At 46.7% G+C, this 21,109-nt stretch overlaps 2 protein-coding genes across 3 annotated transcripts; both read left to right on the top strand.

Annotated features, from left to right (window-relative positions):
* Nucleotides 1–728: 728 nt before the first annotated feature.
* Nucleotides 729–7,186, top strand: matn1 (matrilin 1). The gene is made up of 8 exons (XM_061255950.1): nt 729–822; nt 2,974–3,323; nt 3,697–3,919; nt 5,077–5,199; nt 5,477–5,881; nt 6,436–6,588; nt 6,767–6,847; nt 7,137–7,186. Exons 1-8 carry the CDS (start codon nt 729–731, stop codon nt 7,184–7,186), a joined length of 1,479 nt encoding a protein of 492 aa, XP_061111934.1.
* A 1,816-nt stretch (nt 7,187–9,002) lies between these two features.
* sesn2 (sestrin 2) lies at nt 9,003–19,687 on the top strand. 2 transcript variants are annotated; one of them, XM_061256179.1, is made up of 10 exons: nt 9,003–9,858; nt 11,469–11,534; nt 12,259–12,447; nt 12,625–12,807; nt 13,306–13,524; nt 14,484–14,625; nt 15,569–15,681; nt 16,671–16,861; nt 17,252–17,396; nt 18,131–19,687. In XM_061256179.1, the coding sequence occupies exons 1-10, from the start codon at nt 9,535–9,537 to the stop codon at nt 18,215–18,217; spliced, it is 1,659 nt and encodes a 552-aa protein (XP_061112163.1). In that variant the 5' UTR covers nt 9,003–9,534; the 3' UTR covers nt 18,218–19,687. The 2 variants fall into 2 exon arrangements, with proteins under 2 accessions (XP_061112163.1, XP_061112164.1); XM_061256180.1 differs by lacking the exon at nt 9,003–9,858 and adding an exon at nt 10,690–10,771.
* Nucleotides 19,688–21,109: the final 1,422 nt, after the last annotated feature.

Genomic DNA, 21,109 nt, shown 5'->3' with positions numbered 1-21,109 from the left:
ATCACTCTTTTATTAATTATTTTACCATGCCCAAATTCATTAGTTATCAATAGCATTAACCATTTAATCTATCAATGGGCTTCTGAGAAAAAGGCTGAGCGCCCTGTGCCTTTCAGAAAAGATCTAATCTGCCTTTTCCTCTTTTCATTTCTACGTGAGACCCCCCACCCCTTCTCCCCACCCCACCCCTGCAACTCCTCCCCACAAGGGTATGCAGAGATTACTTTTTTTAATGAAAAGGGAGCAAAAGAGAGGAATTCATAACAGTGTTTATTTGAACTGCACCCAATGCCAGTCCTAATCCTGTGCTTCTAGAGGAGTGGAGACCAGAATACAAGGCTCCATATAATCCAGTACCCACACCCCAATCAGTCACCTCACACACACACACACACACACTCTCTCTCTCCCTCTTATTCACACACACATCAAGGTATGTTTGGTTTTCCTGCTCTCAGATTCTTTCAGACCAGGTATTTCCCCCATGCTCTCTCTCTCTCTTTCTCACACACACACCCACACACACACACACACACATACACATAAGCAAGTAGGCCTGAGAGGGGGTTGTGTCTGTGTGCTGGCGTGTGTGGGGGTGGGGTGTGTTGTGTATGTGTGGGTGTGATTGTATGTGTGTGTGCGTGAAATGGAGTGCCGTTGATAACCTCCCAGTCCCCCTCAGTGCTGCTCACTCTGTCTCCTGCCCTAGTGCCAGTCTCTCTGCAGCCATGAAGCCTGGTCTTCCATCCTGCGCATGTGTCCTGCTGCTCTGCCTGCTTGGGGCTCAAGCCACCACGGAGCCCCTTAACGCTGCCGCCATGGGTAAGGACCTGGTGCAGTCCCTCCACAGGGCACCCAATCGCCCACCCCCACAGCGGACCAGGACCACCCCTGGGGATGCAGACCCACTCTCCAGGAGCATGGATTTGGGAATACGGTTTTTTTGGGGAGCTGCTCTTGGGAGGTGGCAGCCCAGACTGCCTCCTTGGCGTGATCAGAGTGCAGGAGGCAGCAGGGACAAGCCCCGGGGTGGTCCCTCCATGTCGGGGGTTTAAGCGGTGGAGCTCTGGAGGCTGTGCGTGTGTGTTGGCTTTGGGTAGAAGTGCTGATCCCGGAGAAGCTGAGCTTCCTTAGTAAGATTTAGGAGAGATTGGGCATTCCCTCCTTCTATCCACTTTAAATTCTTCTTTCCTTTTCATTCTGTTTACTCATATATCTGACCTATTTTCACCCGCTATCCATCTCTTTCCTTTGTCTCATTCCCTCCTTGTCTTAGTTTTGTATTGCTGTTTGTTCATTCCGCTATCAGAAGTATAGAGACTGCAGCTTGCCCTGGTCACTGAAATGTAGTGAAATGATTAGTGGGCAGCATGTTGTTTTGTAAAGTAATGTTGTGATGTGTGATGCTGAAATAGTGTAACACGAGAGAACTTAGTTCATCATGTTTTATTGTTAATTTATCATTTTTATCATAAAAAATGTCTTTACATACTATCACTTAGTTTCTGTTGAGGTTCTTTTTTCCTTTTAGCTACAGTATTTAAGCAACCATCCCCATGGATAGTCATCAGTATTTGACATATTCACACAGTACAATCTGGAGCTTAAAGACCAACTATGTAAATGTTTGCACTGATATCCATTGTGTGTACTTCGTACCATAAATTTTGTTTCACATGTGTTGCTGCAGCGTTGGTATCATGTTGCAAATGTGTTGTGTACAATATTAGTGATACACAGATACTTACTGACCTGCTGCTTTCTTTTTGCTGGTGTATTGTTGCTATTTCTATTATTTTTGCACGGTTGCTGGTGTGTTGCAGTTATACATTGTGTTTCTGGTGAATGTGAAATAGATGAAATCATAAGAAAAAAACATCTATATGGTGGTTGACTGATGGTTGTGGCATGATCAGGTTCACCAACATAATCATCAATCAATATTATTCAGTGGAATAACTTTCCACTCCTCTGCCTGTTTTGTCAACAAGAACATGGACAAGCGCAGTTTAGGGGCTACAAAAACTTTTTTGGATGCACTTTCTGGTATTTTTCCTCTACCAGTCCATTACTTTGGATACAATGAGGGGCAGTAGCATTTCCAGAGGTGCTCAGTAGCAGCAGGAAGGTGTGCCAACATAAAAAGCATCCTGCTCCACTGCACCTCAGTGCTCTCCTTGTTCCTATAGCTATGACCAGCCGTTGAGTACCACAGTTCCTCAGCTCTCCCAGGAGGATTGGTACTCCCCTCACCAAACACAGTTGGCTTCAATGTTTTTTTGGGGGGTCGAGATGTTTACTTTGGTGGTGGGGAAGGGGGGTTTCTGAACCAAATATGCCATTTCCCTCTCCCCCGCCCAATGTTTCAATTGAAAATGTTGCTCTTCTGTCTGCCTGTGTGGAGTAATTCTCTAGAGCTCTAGTGACTGAGCTTACATTCAGGCACTGAGGGACCCTTTGCCATAGGACTGCTGTGTGTGTGTGGAGTGTTCTGGCACTGGTCTTGGTGGAATAACATACTCTGTTAGTAAGATAAACTCAGGTTCCCCAGTTGAGTGGGGAGTAAGGCAGGCTGAATACTTACAGTGTGTGGGACCTGGAGCACCATTCAGTCCAAAAGAACATTCTATCCAAATATTACATTTACATTCATTTTGCTCAATGGTAAACAGAAAAAGTAGCAAATCTGAGATTCAAACATGTGCCCTAAACAGACTCACTAACCCCTCCTATTCCTACGAGCTGGTCATGAATAGCACAGACTGTAAAGTGAGGAGCGGTTAAGTATTCATGTTTTAGAGAGTTTTTGTAGCCTCTGGCTCAGCTAGATGTGGTGAAAGGCTCTATATATTTGGATGCAGATGAACAAACAGACAGGGAGAGCAAATACACTGAGACTCAGTGTTGAAACCTTAAAATTTACGTTAGCCGCAAACGGTCTCATCTGCCCCTCTCTCTTCTCTCTCCATATAGCGGCGGGCCTGTGCAAAACTCGCCCTACAGACCTTGTGCTCATAGTGGACAGCTCCCGCAGTGTACGTCCGTCTGAGTTTGAGCAGGTGAAGGTGTTCCTGACTAAAGTGATTGAAGGCCTGGACGTTGGGCCTAATGCCACACGCGTGGGAGTGGTAAACTATGCCAGCCGTGTGAAGAACGAGGTGTCGTTGAAGACGCACCGCACCAAGGCTGCGCTGATGAAGGCCGTATCCCGCATCGAGCCTCTCTCTACCGGCACCATGACAGGCCTCGCCATCCAGTTTGCCCTCAACGTGGCCTTCAGTGAAGCGGAGGGAGCCCGCGTGCGCTCTCCTGACATCAGCAAGGTGATTAAGGCCTGGGGCCTGCTGCTCCCACTCTGCCCCCGACTGGACAAGAAGAGCGTTGATGCTCGATAGACAACAGAAGTGCTGCAAGAGTGCATCCCTTTAGTCAATGCGCTTCTCTGAATGAGCCTCTGAGAATAGCTTATAACTGACCCTTTCTTCTACGGATTTTCAGAAATCTTGATATATTTCCCACCTTTTCTCTTTCTTTTTTGTGATAAACTTTTAAATTAGTTTTTAAAAGAGATAAAAAAAAACACAATAACATTCCACCTTAAAAGGTAACACACCCACCTTACGCCCACCCTGGTAATCCAGACAGTCCATCCATGATAATATGTCTAAAACATCTCTCTTCCTTCTTTTTCACTAGGTGGCAATTATTGTTACAGACGGGCGTCCCCAGGACAATGTACGTGAAATTGCAGTGAAAGCAAGGGATGCTGGGATTGAAATGTTTGCCATTGGTGTGGGCCGTGTGGACATGAGCACGTTGAAGCAGATGGCCAGTGAGCCAGAGGACGACCACGTGGACTATGTGGAAAGCTACAGCGTCATCGAGAAGCTCACCAAGAAGTTCCAGGAGGCATTCTGTGGTGAGGGACATGGGAAGATGAGATGACAGAGATGGGGGGGTAAACAAGAGGGAAAGGAAGAATGGGGGAAAGGGTGAGCCAAGAAAAAGTAAGTTAGAGAAGTTTGCGGACAATGAGAGAGATATGTGTGTATGGGGGGGGGGGGGGGGCATTCTGAAATCTATACATGAAGTCAGACCTTGATGTGTCCAGACATACCATTCACATGGCATCTGCACCATTGGCTTCATTGACCTCATCATGATTTTTGAGATTCACTTCAGTCTTTTTCGGCTTCATCCTGATCCTTTACATTGCCATCGTCATCAATGAAATTATACATACTCTAAGGGCGTGCCTTACCAGTTCATTGTCCATTCCTCCCCTTCCCATAGAAATCAACCCCTCTCCTTTCTTGTCTAGTAGAAATGTGCCCATCTGTTAGAATTTTCCTCTATCCCACACAAACCCTGGCCTGTCTGAATCAGCACACTTGCCTACTATTGAGTATACACGTTGTATAAAACTTGTAACTTATATATTCAATAGTAGGCAAGTGCACTGATTCAGACCTCAGTCTCAAAATCAAGAAGTGAAACTGAACTGTTTGTGGCCCATTAGTGTCAGTAATTCTCACAGGGCTGAACCTTTGGGCAACATTCTGCTGCAGTGCAAAGTTGGCTCCAGCCCTTAGTAAACCGCCAAGTTCATTAATTTAAAAATAAATCAGTTATTTCCCCAGCAGGTTCAAGCCTCACTGCAGCAGAAAACCATAATTTTCCTGTTCTTTTTCATGGATTGGCACTATCTGGAATACCTGCATTTGAAATATATAGTTTCCCTGCTTTTTGTGTGCTTGTACTTTCGGAAATGATTCCATGTGGAATCCATGAAAATACATATTTCAAAGAAATGGGAAAATCTTTCCAATATTGCCCTTCCCTGTTCATTTTAAAGATCCACTGGGTCTGCTCATTGCCATTTCCTTCTAACAAGCCACAGCAGCCCTGTCATATTCATAACATTAACATGAACATTTGCAAATGAGGGAACACAGTGGATCATTAAAATCAACCTTAGTGCCGTTTCCTAATTCTTTAACTGACATAGTGTTATTTTCTCCCTCCTAACTCCCCCTCTACTCCCCATTTGTGTTGCGACTGTGCATATCTGTGCAGTCTCGGACCTGTGTGCAACTGGAGACCATGACTGTGAGCAGGTATGCATCAGCAAACCCGGCTCATACAAGTGCGCCTGCAAGGACGGATTCACCCTCATGGAGGACGGACGATCCTGCAGTGGTGAGTTGGTGGGTGCAGCAGGCATGAAGCCAGTGGGTCTTACCCCGGGGTATGGGAGAGAGGGAACACAGCCAGGTGTGGAGGTAGACGTGGTCAGAGACACCATTGCACACCTCCCTGGGGACTTATCGTTCGTCTCTCTCATCAGCATCCTTACTACCTCTTTCTCTCCCTACCTTGTGTCTCAACCCACCCTTTCCCTAACCCCATTAAATTCCTTACTTACCTCTCCAATTCACCCCCGCCAAACCTGGCCCAACCTCCCACCCGCTTACAGCTTGCAGCGCTTCTGCTACCGATGTGGTGTTCCTGATTGATGGCTCCAAGAGCGTGCGGCCTGAGAACTTTGAGCTGGTGAAGAAGTGGATCAACCTGATTGTGGAGAAGCTGGATGTGGCTGAGAACAAGGCCCACGTGGGACTTGTACAGTACTCTAGTTCGGTCAGGCAGGAGTTCCCACTGGGCCGACACAACTCTAAAAAGGACCTGAAGGATGCCGTGAAGAAGATGGCCTACATGGAGAGGGGGACCATGACTGGCCAGGCCCTGAACTACATTCTGGACAACAGCTTCACACCCAACCAGGGGGCACGTCCAGGTGTCTCCAAAGTGGCCATTGTCTTCACTGATGGGCGTTCCCAGGACTACATTGGAGATGCCGCCAAGAAGGCCAAAGAGCTGGGTGAGATGGGTGTGTGAGTGAGACAGGGGAGGGGCAGAGAAAAGAAGTAAAGAGAGGATGGAAGGGGGAGGGGCTTTGCAGACTAGAGCTACATGAGCTATACTGCACTGGAACATCAAAGAACATCAGCAGTTTATATGTCATCACTCAACTGCTATTCATCTTCAACGTTTTCAGCTGATGTGAGACATTAAATCTTGGAGATGAATTTAGTACTGCTGTGCCAATTTAATGTTAACTGAGTTTTTGCAACACCTTACATACAGTACAGCCAAATAAAGAGCAGAGTTAATGCTGTCCGTGAAATTTGCCCTCACGGAGTACAGATATTCGGGAAGAAGGCCTTAAGTCTTCATACTTTCTGGCCTCTGAGGGTTATAAAAATAGAAGGGGAAGGAGAAAGGAGATCTCAGTGTTGACAGAAGAAAACATGACAGGACAGCAGGCATGGGAGTGGTTAGGAAGGGGAGAATGGGCAGAAGATGGAGGAGAAAAGGAAGACATCATGGTGAGTAAGAGAGAAGGGCTGATCCTGGGCATTCTGTGCATTGCAGGGTACAAGATGTACGCAGTGGGAGTTGGGAACGCGGTGGAGGATGAACTGAGAGAGATCGCATCTGAGCCCATTGCTGAGCACTACTTCTACACCGCCGACTTCAAGACCATGAACCAGATCGCCAAGAAGTTGCATGTCAACATCTGTGAAGGTGAGAGATAGGCGTGCACTCGCGGATCTGCGTTTACTGTCACAGTCCACTAATGCGCACAATTTCACAGACGCACTCCATGCACGTGTACAAATGTTTTGCGCAAACACACACACACACACACACAGACACGCACACACACTTCTCCATCGCTGTCTCTTTTTCTCATTCCCTACAGAAGAGAACCCCTGTGAATGTGAATCCATTGTCAAGTTCCAGAAAAAAGTAGAAGGTGCTTTGCAAGCACTAATAAAAAAACATATCCTTTACACAACAGAAGAAAGAGTGAGTGGTGGAAGGAATGTTTGCATATTTAAGCAATGTAATAAAGAGGGAAGCAGGGAGAGAGAATGTGGTTGAGAGAGAGAAGACCAGTAAAACGAGCATGTTAAAGGCTGTATGTAAAGCATGGACTAATAGAGATTTCACCCAGTTGCTCACTGGGAGGTGTTTAGTGAGACAGTGATTCCAGAATGAGACAGATCTCTGTGTAATGTCATGTGAAAGGGTCTGTGTATGTTCGAACGTTTCCTTGACAACAGCATCACTGGAGGGCATAGCAAAGCGGATCGCAGCACTGGAGAAAAAAATCGCCTGAGGAGCTTGCACGTCCCCTCCCCCTCTTCGCCACCTTTTTTTTTTGTAAAACAACTTACTGTAAAATACTGCAGAAGAGCCTGTGTGCACCCCAACCCCCACTCAATGACACCCTCAGCCTCTTTCTTGCTTCTGTAACTCCATGTAGCATGGCTTCCTTTTGTCCATCACTGGTCTCAGAGGGGATGGACCACTGACTGCAAGAGCGAGCCCACTGCGCCCCTGTGCAGAATCCACTCCCAGTCTGTGTCCTTGAATGCACTGTACTAATTCCACCACCAGGGGGCGTCTGTGTCTCTACGTGCCCAATGCACAGATACACACTGCAGCTTCGACCCTCCCCTCTCTCTTTTCTTGACCAAGCCTCCCCTGCAGAAACACACAAGGTATCTATTATTTTGTATGGAATATATATATAAAGCTAATTTAATATAAGATTGGACTTCACAAATACATGTGTTGATACTCTTTTTTTTTGTGAATAAAAGAAAAAAAATCATGGTCACATCATTTGTCCAAAGAAATAATATCAGACTGTATACCAGTGTGAGGACACACATTCCCATACTTGACAGGTGTAAACAATATAGACTAATGTGTTTGAGTATGTATGGAGCAAAAGTGTAAAATAAAATGCTCTTGTATGCAGGGTTGTCGGGTGAAATTCCAAGTAATATTTACCAAATGTTCACAGACCAATGGCCCACCCCCTCCTCCAGGGCCCAGGACAATGTACCAGGTTGTCCCCCTAACAGCATCCCTGCTTATATGTTCTCACACCTCACATGGTCAGACTGACTGAACTGCTGGCCACTGTGGCCTTGCTATTCATGGCAACTGACAAACAAACAAACAAACAAACAAACAAACAAACAAACAAACAAACAGACAGACAGACAGACAGACAGACACAAAAAAAACATCACACTGTGACACCCAAGAACATGTCCCTGTAGGAAAATGTGAAAAAGTAATAACAATAAAACAAGAACAAATCATTAAAATGGAAATGCTGAACAATATAAATGTGGCTTGCTTGTGTCGTATGACTTTTTTTTCTGGGGGTAATGTAGATGACAAAACAGGAAAAGAGGAGATAGCCAGGCAGAAATGATGTGAGATATACTTTCCTAATCATTTATGGAATTCCTTCAGTTTCATACACAGCTTCACTGCCACAGACCCTGCACAGGTCTGCACACATGCAGCAACAGTATACAGTCGCCATAATATCTAAACCTGCACATTTATATGGATGCTATACAGCAAAAAATTACCAAGTCCAAGAACTGACGTAGAGGAATTTAGAAATCAAATTAGACAATCTGAAATACACAATCCATTTACACAACAAGACAAATGACACACATAGTAGTTGGCAGTAGTTACAAAAGATCTGGCAGCTTAACGTCAATGTGCATACAATGTTACATTCTAACACAAAACCTGAAAAACGCAGTAATATGAACAAATTATATGGTGTATTCCTCTATCTGCATATGCTTCTAGAGTATATTTCATGATACATGATAACGACTTGCCAGTTCCAGCACACACTAACACAGAACATGCCTCAACATGTAACCAGCCACCTGTGTGCATCGTCTATTAGGAAGACCTAGTTCTTCCTGATCGATTATATCCAGAAATATAATTCAGTGTAGTCCATAGTAAGCAGGATTTATTTAAATCTAATATTAATGATTGAAGAAGCCTTTCTCTCTACCTAACAGAATGATCTTGCATTTTCAGCAACTTTTTGCGCAAGCGTAATTCTCTTTTCCGGTTCTACCGGAACTCCCTTTAAATGCATGTAATGCCAGTGGCTATGACAGACCGAATAGGATTTGGATTAGTCGTCTGACAGATCAATCGCTTATCACCTCAATTACTCCATATTCGTTTGCATTTGCAAAACGAACACAATACTATCGGAACCATCATGCGAGTGGAACTTTGCCTGTTTTCTGATCTAGATTTGACTGACGCCAGCTGAAACGAGACAGCTAGCTAAATAGCAAACTGAACAGGAGACAACAATATGTCCCATTGGGAGAAAGCGATCGAATCGTCTCGACATACATTTCTACACCTCGAAAAGTGCCTATTTGATTTTTTTTACATACGCTAAGGGCGGGCTAGTTATTTGATTTGTAGCTAGCTGGTTGTAGGGTAAACCCGGACGGACTGCTAACGGTATCAAATTCAGCCTAAAGTGAGGAACACATAGCTCGCGAACTTAGAAGGTATTGCTCGCGAACGTGTAAGGGTCCGAGTACTAGTTAGTACAGGCAGCTAGCTCTGCAGGCTAGTACGTTAAGTTATACGGATCATACTAGCTGGCTAGGTATGTTAGACATGACACCGGTACTATCAGCCTCGGGGTGGGACCGAAGCCGAAAACATGATCATGAAGACCAGGATTGTGAATCCCTATCTAAATCTGAAACTGTGCAAAGATCCAGGAAATTTAATCGCCTGTGCAGTAGAGACGAGAAGGAGCGCGCTGCGGCTTTGGAGGCACTGACAAAGAGCGTCCTGTCGTGTTTGGCCCAGCCGGGCGATTCGGCTAGAATCGATGAAGACACCCTGTTACAGCTGCTCCAGGTGGCCAAGACTTGCCCTTTCCCGGAGATCAGGGAAAGGGCATCGGAACTCCTAAAAACCGCACAGGTAATGTATGCTACCTAACTACACAGCTAGCTAAACAGCCTAGCTAACTAACCTCTGGCGCAACGTCCAGGGGAGACTATCCTACTAGCTGAAATACAAGACAAATGTCAAATTACAACGTTTCTATTTGCCCTCAGACTTGGCTTCATGGGCTTGGTTATTTTAGTAAATATAACAGTTTGCTAGCTGGTTATCATTTTACCACACCATACGATGGCAACGCACATAATTATTTGGCTAGCTAACCGAGCAAGACTGGCTAACTTGCTATACATTCTTGGCTATCTCAACTGCAAATTTATTCGGTCAGAAAACAAGAGATTTGCAGGTAGAACAGGCCTTCCATCTCGAATTTTCTCAACGTTTTCTTTACTGTTGACTTAATCTAACGTTGACACAGAATTGGCAAAGCAATTTCAAATGTTATACTAGCTACTTGTGTAAGCTAAGTTAGATATCTAGCAAACCAAAGCTAACGTTATCCCTAGTGTTTGGTGGCACTAGCTGAAGTAAACAAGATTGAATGGACGTGAATAGTGTACAATTTAAATGTTACGAACACTTCGTAACGAACGTATGTTTCAAAGTAGGTTTGTATTTAACAAAACGCTGCTTACTAGCTCTAGCTGTAGAAACATTAATCAATACATAACTGACCACAAGGCGTAAAACTTCACTCGAACTAGAGCTAGTCACATACCGTCGTAAAACATGTTGCTTACAAGTTACATCAGAAAAAAACTTACAAGGTGATGCAAGACTCACTATCTGTGAGAGCACCGGTCTCGAGCACACGCCACGCCTACTTATGCGCCTTTTGTAGAATAACATCTCCATTTTACTTACTAGCAGCTACTGGATTGGCAATGTATAGTTACGTGGTTCTAGTGAGATTTTAGTTCATCAAATGAAGGTAAATAATTTTCTGCATATGCATGCGTGTTTGTTTAGCCATTGGGTTAACTCCTAAATTGGGGAGAATGTGGGTACAGGGTTCAGTAGCCTAGTGGTATTACTGTAATGATTTCTTTGGACAGTTGTGTATAAGAAAGACCGATTTGGCCCAGGATTGTATGCCTGCCTTCATCTGCTCCTGGCTATTTAAATATTCAAATTATTTACTTGATCTATAATCCTCTGATAAAATATGACAGTCATGTATGACAATACACTGTGGTCTAAAGTAAGCAACCCAGTGATGGTGCATTTTGTAATTTGGCTACGGTAATTGTTTGAAGGGTTGATTGTAGCCGCTCTGAACTGGTGTTATTCGCCTTACATTTTGTATTTTTATATAGTGTATGTAATAAGATTAATAGTGGTTTATTAACAATAGTGGTCTTGGTTGAAATGAGGTAGAGTCCAAGAATAAGAAACAAACCCATTTATATGTCTGCTTTTATCAGCTTCAGTGTTTATGTTCTATAATAAAGCCTTGAGTGTCTTTCTGCAGCACAATCAACGTAGTTATTTGTGAGCCAATGAGTGAGTGATGGACTAATATTTTAGTATGTTCAGTATGAACTAAATGCACATATGCCTTTCTCTTTTTTTGTTCTCACATTTACACAACTCCTTTCCTCCTCCCTGTCTTTCTCTCTTGTGTTCAGGATCATGGAGTTGAAATTCCCCAGCCTCTGGCTTCAGGACCCAGTGCTTTCATCCCAACGGAGGAGGTGTGTGCCCAACACTGCTCTCACCTACCTGTCACTGTGCCCAACACTGCTTTCTCCCGCCTGTCAGTGTGCCCAACACTGCTCTCACCTACCTGTCACTGTGCCCAACACTGCTTTCTCCCGCCTGTCAGTGTGCCCAACACTGCTCTCACCTACCTGTCACTGTGCCCAACACTGCTTTCTCCCGCCTGTCACTGTGCCCAACACTGCTCTCACCTACCTGTCACTGTGCCCAACACTGCTTTCTCCCGCCTGTCAGTGTGCCCAACACTGCTTTCTCCCATCTGTCACTGTACCCAACACTGCTCTCACATACCTGTCAGTGTGCCCAACACTGCTCTCACCTACCTGTCACTGTGCCCAACACTGCTTTCTCCCGCCTGTCAGTGTGCCCAACACTGCTTTCTCCCATCTGTCACTGTGCCCAACACTGCTCTCACATACCTGTCAGTGTGCCCAACACTGCTTTCTCCCATCTGTCACTGTGCCAAACACTGCTTTCTCCCGCCTGTCACTGTGCCCAACACTGCTTTCTCCTACCTGTCACTGTGCCCAACACCGCTTTCTCCCATCTGTCACTGTGCCCAACACTGCTTTCTCCCATCTGTCACTGTGCCCAACACCGCTCTCACTCACCTCCCACCTGTCACTGCCCAACACCACTATCACCTCAGGTTTTTGTGAGCCTTTCTAGAAACCATAGGAAGACCTTTTTCTCTCTCAGATTCTGGAGCAGGGTGGGGACCAGCCAGTGCTTATGGAGGCCTTTCTTTCCTTGGGGCGGGTGGACCACGTGACCATGGTGATGGCGCTGCACCCTTCCTACGTGAGCTGTTTCCTGCGTACCCAGCATGCCCTGCTGCAGGTCGACGGCCCCTTGCCTTGCCACTGGAGGCACTACATTGTCATCATGGTGAGGCCACAGTCTCCACGACAACAAATGCGTCACACCTGCTTTGCACCACTGCCAGTCTCCGCCACCAATGTCCCATCCCACCACATTCTGGATAAATCCACCACCCTTCTCTCGCGCTGTTGATTTAATGACGTTGATGAAAATCCTGCCCCTTCTCTCGTGGCGTCTCTGCAGGCGTCTGCTCGTCACCACTGCTCGTACCTGGTGCACCTGCACCGCTGCTGGTTCCTGCAGGCGGGCGGGGACGAGGCCTGGCTGCAGGGTCTGCACTGCGCCCCGCCCAAACTGCGCAGACTCAGCCCCGTGAACAAGCTGCTGGCCCACCGGCCCTGGCTGCTCAGCCGAGAGCACATCCAGGTACGAGAGACGTTCCCCTTCTTTCTCCCGTCTCCCTCTCCTGTTCTCGCTCCTCACGGGTCTGCTTTCATTCTGCCTCCTCCCTCTCTCACTCCCTTCTCAACATGCCTTTTTTTTTAGTTTGTAGTGCTAGTGATGTATGTCAGCCAGGCCCGGGCCAATTCCGTATTTGTTTTGAATTCAAATAGTTTTCTACACTTTGCTTAGCTTGTCTGGTGTATTTGAACCTATGGAATACTCAGAAAATACTGTGGTCCTATTGGCAGGCTGAAATGCATCAGGCAAGATCAGTAAAGCACCAGATTTTTTGGATCCAAAAAGTATTTGCATCCAAAACGGTATTGCCGCAGGACAAATAATCCCAGGCCAAATAAACAAAATACTGTATGCGTTTGCCCAGGGAGAGAGAGCACGCATTATCAGTGTGAGTGACTCCCCCAAAGTGTCGCCGACTGGTTACAGTTCCAGTAAGAACATCTCCCCCCCCCCCCCCTTTAGGAGTTGGTATCTCCCGGAGCGGAGGACCGCTGGTCCCTGGCGGAGCTGATCCAGGCTGTGGTTCTGCTGTCGTACTCTCACTCCCTCTCCTCATTCGTCTGGGGCTGCGGGGTGAACCCCGAGCCCGACCACATGGCAGGCCACGCCTTCCAGCCGCCGTCGCCCTCCACCCGCGTGTCCCACAGTCCAATGGGAGAGGACGCTGCCGGCCGGCAGGGGGTGAGTCATACCTGTCAGTGTGCCCAACACTGCTTTCACCTAGCTGTCAGTGTGCCCAACACTGCTTTCTCCCGCCTGTCACTGTGCCCAACACCGGTCTCACTCACCTCCCACCTGTCACTGCCCAACACCACTGTCACCTCAGGTTTTTGTGAGCCTTTCTGGATTTATCCGTGCCGCGTAATCGCCTCGGTGACGCCCACTGGGTTCCAGGCTGTCCCGCCTCGCTGCCCGAGGGGCTGATTTTCTGGGACATTTTCTCGGTTTAGGTCAACACGTGATTGTCTCAGCAGCCGTGGAGAATTTAAGGCACAAAAGTTGGCCACGGTGGCACTTGTATTAAATTTCAGTCTGGCCCACTGCAGCCTCAATTATCAGGTTCATAAACTTATGTACTAGGGGTACTGGGGTTGACACTGAGAAATTAAATCTCATTGAGTCTCACTGCTTTTGACTCCACTTGTTTGTAACACGCACGCGCACGCACACGCACACACGCCCACACACACACACACACACACAGCACTCTTTATTCTCAAAGATTGGTGGGAGGTCTTTATTTTAGTCGACCCCCCTCACTGACCCCTTCCTTTAGTTTTATTTGTGTTTTCTTGCTCATTTCCTTGTCAGTGTTTAAACAATGATACCATTATTCCCCAAAATAACTTTACATAAACATTTAACAGAATATTTAGCGGTCTGTGCGTCTGTAGTGTTCAGATGCGGTCATTGGCTTCAGCGGTCTGTGCGTCTAGTGTTCAGATGCGGTCATTGGCTTCAGCGGTCTGTGTGCGATGCGGTCTGTGTGTCTGTAGTGTTCAGATGCGGTCTGTGTGTCTGTAGTGTTCAGATGCGGTCATTGGCTTCAGCGGTCTGTGTGCGATGCGGTCTGTGTGTCTGTAGTGTTCAGATGCGGTCTGTGTGTCTGTAGTGTTCAGATGCGGTCTGTGTGTCTGTAGTGTTCAGATGCGGTCACTGAGGTGGAGATCCTGATGAAGAGAATGCAGCTCCTGCAGGAGCAGGAGGAGGAGTTCAGCCAGGAGGAGATGGTGACCCGCTTTGAGAAAGAGAGGCGCGAGTGTCTGCTGGTCATGCCGTCTGGTAGGACTGCTCTCTCTCTCTCTCTCTCTCTCTCTCTCTTTCTCTCTCTCTTTCTCTTTCTCTTTCTCTTTCTCTTTCTCTCTCTCTCTCTCTCTCGCTCTTTCTCTCTCTCTCTCTCTCTCTCTCTCTCTCTTTCTCTCTCTTTCTCTTTCTCTTTCTCTCTCTCTCTCTTTCTCTCTCTCTCTCTCTCTCTCTCTCTCTTTCTCTTTCTCTCTCTTTCTCTCTCTTTCTTTCTCTTTCTCTCTTTCTCTCTTTCCCTTTCTCTCTCTTTCTCTCTCTTTCTCTTTCTCTCTCTCTCTCTCTATTGCTTGTTATGGAATACTCAAATATTTAAAGTATTTGAATGTATTATCAAAATATTTAGTGCATTTTTAAGTGCTTAATATTTAACATTTTTAAGTGCTTTAAATACACATTTGTTCTTGGTGTCGCCATTCCAAGTATTCTCTTAAACACGCACACACACGCACAATAATGTCCTTGTCGACATACTTGCTGAAGAATTCAAAACAAGCATTTTCAGACTGTATTGTGACACACGCAGAGACTGTATTGTGACACACGCAGAGACTGTATTGTGACACACGCAGACTGTATGGTGACACACACAGGCGGACCGGTGGCAATACGGACACAAACACACCTTTCTTCGTGACAGTCAGACGCAAGAACGCAACAGCACACGCCCTTTATGACACGTATATGGTCACTTAAGGCATGTGCACACGCATACCCCACATTGCTACAAACACTTATGTGGACCATAAACACACACACACACACACACTACCACACTGTGCTGGATATTACACCCACACTCCTATAGTCACAAACACTAAATGCACACCGTGGCATCACACCTGCTGTAGTTGTGTGTGCCATGTTTTGTATGTAAATCTCCAGAGGCTCTCCTGGGGTTGACTTTGGCTGTCTCTCCCCTCAGAGCGCCCCCGCACCCCCCCGGACAGCGTGTCCCGTTTCGTGGAGGACGCTGATTACGGATATCAGGACTTCGCCCCCCGTGGCGAGCAGGCCCCCCCCACCATGCGCGCTCAGGTAGTCTGTCCGTGGCCTTCTCTCCGAGGGAGCCAATCAGCGTCCAAATATATTTTACGCGGACAGTGTCTGGGCAAGTTATTCTGCCGTTTCACCCAGCCGGTGAGGTCAGACTGAGCTGTAAACTAACTGTGCTCTCACGGACCCTGAAACAACCCGGTCATGATGGAAAGCGTGTATATCGACTTGTCCTTTAGAGGTCACCAAAATGTATATTGGAAAGTGCATATTATTTATAGGCGGCACGGATGGTGCAGTGGGTAGCACTGCCGCCTCACAGCAAGGAAGTCCTGGGTTCGAATCCCCGTCGGCCGGGGCCTCTCTGTGTGGAGTTTGCATGTTCTCCCCGTGTCTGCGTGGGTTTCCTCCGGGTACTCCGGTTTCCTCCCACAGTCCAAAGACATGCAGGTTAGGCTGATTGGAGAGTCTAAATTGCCCATAGGTCTGAGTGTGTGAGTGAATGGTGTGCGTGCCCTGCGATGGACTGGCGACCTGTCCAGGGTGTATTCCTGCCTTTCGCCCAATGTATGCTGGGATAGGCTCCAGCCCCCCTGCGACCCTGTTCAGGATAAGCGGGTTCAGATAATGGATGGATGGATGGATGGATATTATTTATACTGTACTGTAAGTGAAATGCAGCCAAAAATGATTTGTTTCCTGATTTTTCCATGATTATTTACAGTCATTTACAGTCTTTGCGTCCAGATAATACGAATGCATTGCGTAGTTTATGTGTGTGTACACTACACCCAGTACAATGTAGTCTACAGTGAGTGTGAATGATGAACATGGCTCTCAGCGGTGATGCGGTTCACATTTCCCGTTCAGTTTCGGACCTTAATTGTTATTGTACGTTTAGGGACAGTAAAAAAAAAATCTAAGCTTTAGTGGAAAACATAGGGATTTGATTTGCTGTGTTGTGTATGCAGTAGTGGCTGAAATGGCTGGGTTTTGTTGTCTCTTACGAGTGAGCGCCCCTCCTCCCTCAGGACTACTCGTGGGAGGACCACGGCTTCTCCCTGATGAACCGCCTGTACCCGGACATGGGCCAGCTGCTGGATGAGAAGTTCCAGGTGGTGTCGGGCCTCACCTACCACACCATGGCCATGCACCGCGGCGTGGACACCTTCATGCTCCGCAAGGCTGTGTGGAACTACATCCACTGCGTCTACGGCATCCGGTGGGCCCCTTCTCCACCTCCTCCTCCTCCTCCTCCTCCTCTATCTGTTTATCCTTCTCTGCCCTGTCTGTGTCTCGTGCTCTTTCACCCGCGTTCAGTGGGTTATGTGCACCCGCGTTCAGTGGGTTATGTGCGCCCGTGTTCAGTAGCTTTGTACAGCTATGTTGAGTAACTATGTGCTCGACAGGGTCAGGGGTCAGTTTCACAAAACTCTGGTCACTTCTGCAGATGAAACAAATTCAGTTAATGAGTTTGAGAACCGCCCATCATTTTCTGTGGGAACTTGAAAGATTGACTTGGGTTTTGACTTGGTGTCCTGAGAGGTCCTCGCTGGATTGGGACATGCGTATACCTCTGTACGGGAGCGCTGAGTGGCTCTGTGCTCCGCAGGCACGACGACTACGACTACGGCGACGTGAACCAGCTGCTGGAGCGGAGCCTGAAGGTGTACATTAAGACCGTGGCGTGCTACCCGGAGAAGACCACGCGCAGGATGTACTGCAGTTTCTGGAGGCAGTTCCGCCACTCCGAGAAGGTGAGGCCATGCCCAACGCTCACAGCCACTGGGAGGCCCCCCCCCCACGAATGAGCTGCAGCTGGGATTTGACACGGAATTATCCGTTTATGTGTTTTTGAGGGCTTTGCAGCAGTGGTAGCAGGTAGTTGCTTTGACATGGTGACTGATATTAGGATTTCCACTGGTTGACTACTTAGTGTGTTTCCTGCATAGTGTCATGACATCTAAAGCCCAGCAAAAAGATCCAACCAGCTGCACCTGTGGACTCTGCAACATGCTGAGCTCACCAGGTGCGATTACACTCGGCTGCAATGGCAAGTGCCGACATCAGGTGTTCTGAGCCTGGTAGTTCACATTGCTGCAACTACTCTTTGTAACAAATCTAGTCCCTTCTGATGACACACATTTCCATTAAGTGCTCTTGTATTTTTAAGATTTAGCAGATTAATGACCAGATTCTGTGTTAATTACTGAATTCCACAGTTCCTTGCACTAAGTTGGTATCACAGAAACGATAGGGCCATACATAAGCACGTCAGCGGCAATACTGACCATCACAGTGCTAACTGGTGATGAAGAACACCTCCGGAACACCTTTAGTTTGTGAAAGTCGACCGCCTTTTCGCTGCTAATCGTCATTCAAGCGCAGAAGACCTTCTGTTGCCAGGGCGCCGGAGCCCATGGCAACCGCAGGCTCGGGCGGCGCTGTGATTGGCCGGGCGCCCTGCTGACTGCGGCTCTACCCCCCACAGGTGCACGTGAACCTGCTGCTCCTGGAGGCACGCATGCAGGCGGCCCTGCTCTACGCGCTCCGAGCCATCGGACGCTACATGACGTGATCGCGGGACTCCCGCCGCACACCACACGCTACCTGAGCCGAGCCCTCTGCACTCTGCCCTCTGCACTCTGCACTCTGCAGGCTGTGGGACCGGGAACAGGCCCACCTCTCCCTGAGTCTCCCCTGGGTCTCCCCTGGGTCTCCCCTGGGTCTCCCCTGGGTCTCCCCTGGGTCTTCCCTGGGTCTTCCCTGGGTCTTCCCTGGGTCCTCCCTGGGTCTTCCCTGGGTCTTCCCTGGGTCTTCCCTGGGTCCTCCCTGGGTCTTCCCTGGGTCCTCCCTGGGTCTTCCCTGGGTCCTCCCTGGGTCCTCCCTGGGTCCTCCCTGGGTCTTCCCTGGGTCCTCCCTGGGTCCCCCTGGGTCCTCCCTGATCTCACTGTCCCCAGTGTGCAGGGCCTCTGATACCAGCACTGCTACTCGGTGGTGCTCCCTGTTCTGCTCATTCTTTTCTTGAAAGGGACGTAGATGAAGTTATTAGACAAACGCTTGTTTCGTTCAGGCGCAGGACACACACACACACACACACACACACACACACACACACACACACACAAACACGCACATGCACATACAAGGACACGCAGCCGGCACACACAGAATGTCCTCACAGTGTCTTGGCACCGAATGCGCACTCACAACTTGCACACACATTTCCTGATGCGTATAAATGGACACACAGGCTAATTCTGTCACTCTTCACACATGCACAGACATTTTGAACCGCCGCACCACGCTTGTGTGTGTGTGTGTGTGTGTGTGTGTGTGTGTGTGTGCCTGCAGGTGTGCTTCCTGGTTTAATAAACTGCAAAACCTAAAGCCAGCGTCTCATTGCTGAATAGAATTAGATTTGATTCTGTAACTGTGTTACTAGTTTTGTGTTCATCTGTAGTTTCATTTACCTCGTGGAGTTCTTCCTGCTCATTCTCCTATCTAACCTGTGTAGAACTTTGAGGGGTGCTTCAATTCTTGCAGATGTTTAATTTAAGTGTTATGTGACTGCATTATGCCTTGACTACCCTTCCTTTCACATTCCCAGTTTTGCTGTTCCCTTTGGTTTTGAGTTTGAGTGTATTTTTTTCTTTAAAGTTCATCTCATGTTGCAGTATTTATTTGAGTGAATCCAATGTAAACTTCAGCCCCTGGGTGTCATGTGAACACAGCACTAAAACTACACCATTTAATCTCATCGCTGGATGTTAAAGCCGTCACCGAACATTTGCTTTTCCACTGGAGAAAGTCCTCATCTGGCTCCTTTCCCATAGTCTTCATCTTATTTGGCGAGACTTTCATTCCTGAACTCCTGTCACTATATCCAAATGCTGGAGGTGTTTTTGGAAAAGAATTTGGGGGAAACTTTCTGTAGGTACGGTTTTGTATTTCATTTATTGAAATTTGTAATGTTTCAGTTTCTCTAATTTTATTTTTGTGTACACTAAATGAAAGGTATTTTATTATTAAAAACAATCACATTTGATTGAACAACTGTCATTTTTTCATCAACTCTGAATAATATAAGGGAGGCCAGGGAATTAACTGCTTAATTAAAAAAATATATACATATATTAAAGCAAATATGTTTCATCAAGAAAGAAGATGCATGTCTTTTCAATGATTATAGACCATCGGTACAGTTATAGGACATTGCCGATTAAAGTTCAGTCAAAAGTAGCGAGAATGTTACAACATTCCCTGGCTATGGGGAAAGTTGAAACGGCATCCAAAATGTGCTTTGTTTTAATACAAGTTAGTTAAGGTTGGTAAATTACCATTTGCATTTTTCAATGCATAAGAGCGAATGCTAAATAAAACCGTATAAGTGCATGGTACACATGGGATATACAATGTTACATGTTACCAATGTTAACCGGCTGTGCTAGTTGTATTGTTGCATGGCTCACAGTCTCTGCTTGCTTGTGAAATGTGCCAAATCTATACTGCTTTATAACCCACAAGATGGTGATTTAAATGACGTATATTTGCTGTCTTTGGTGTTCACTCATCAGTTAATCGAAGGGTGCTAAAAAACATATTTGTTAATAACTCTTTTTCGCCGGCCACTTGTACACGAAATGTAGGTTGCTATAATACATATGTGAAACAAACCCATCATTCTTGCTCAAATGCAGCTAGGCAAAATCCCCATGTTTCAACATGCCCCGTGTTGTTTTGTGCCGCGTTCTCCCCTACATTTAGTATGTTCACGTATGTAATGCGGTGTGTATGGTTGTGAATTCGGCTTTTAATGTCGGGTTGGATTAACGTCGAACTTGAGAACGTTGAGGGCCATTTTGTACAGGTTGACTCGACTGCATTTTGCAGTTCTCCGTACACACCAGGAGGAGGAGACAGATGTTCACTGTGGGAAGTCCGCTAATACGTCCTGCCCATTAAAGACTAATATGTTGTTCGTAAGACGCAAATTGGAGTGCGTCCATCTCAGTTTTACGATTTAGAATCCATTGTACAAGTTAGAATCTACCGTATTAAGTAGGGTATAAGACCACGTAGGAGGCTCTCACGTCCTTTTCCCATTTGCACAGGATCTTATGCGGTTCATTATAGGTCTCGTTTGTATGACCATGAGAACCGAACCCCTTCCTGTTTAAGGGGTTTCTCTTCCCCTTGTCCAAAAGGGTTGCTGACTAGTTATTTGAACGACCTGTCAAATAACTTATTGTGTCAGAATCGAACCAAATGTCAGCTCATAAATGGCTGAGTTTACAAACTTATCATTTATGTCTGTCATATCCAATTTAAATTTTTTTACAGAGGCTATTTTTTTTTGTCTTGGTTGGGTTGCATCCAGAAACCGTGAAGTGCTAATTCAACAGTGTTTGTAAATCTACTTTTCGAAATCTGATTCTACTATATTCTTCCTTTCTGTCGTTCCTCATTT

The sequence above is a fragment of the Conger conger genome, chromosome 9, assembly GCF_963514075.1.
Source record: "Conger conger chromosome 9, fConCon1.1, whole genome shotgun sequence".
In the NCBI taxonomy this organism is placed as follows: Eukaryota; Metazoa; Chordata; class Actinopteri; order Anguilliformes; family Congridae; genus Conger; species Conger conger.
This window is presented reverse-complemented; position numbering and strand designations above follow the sequence as displayed.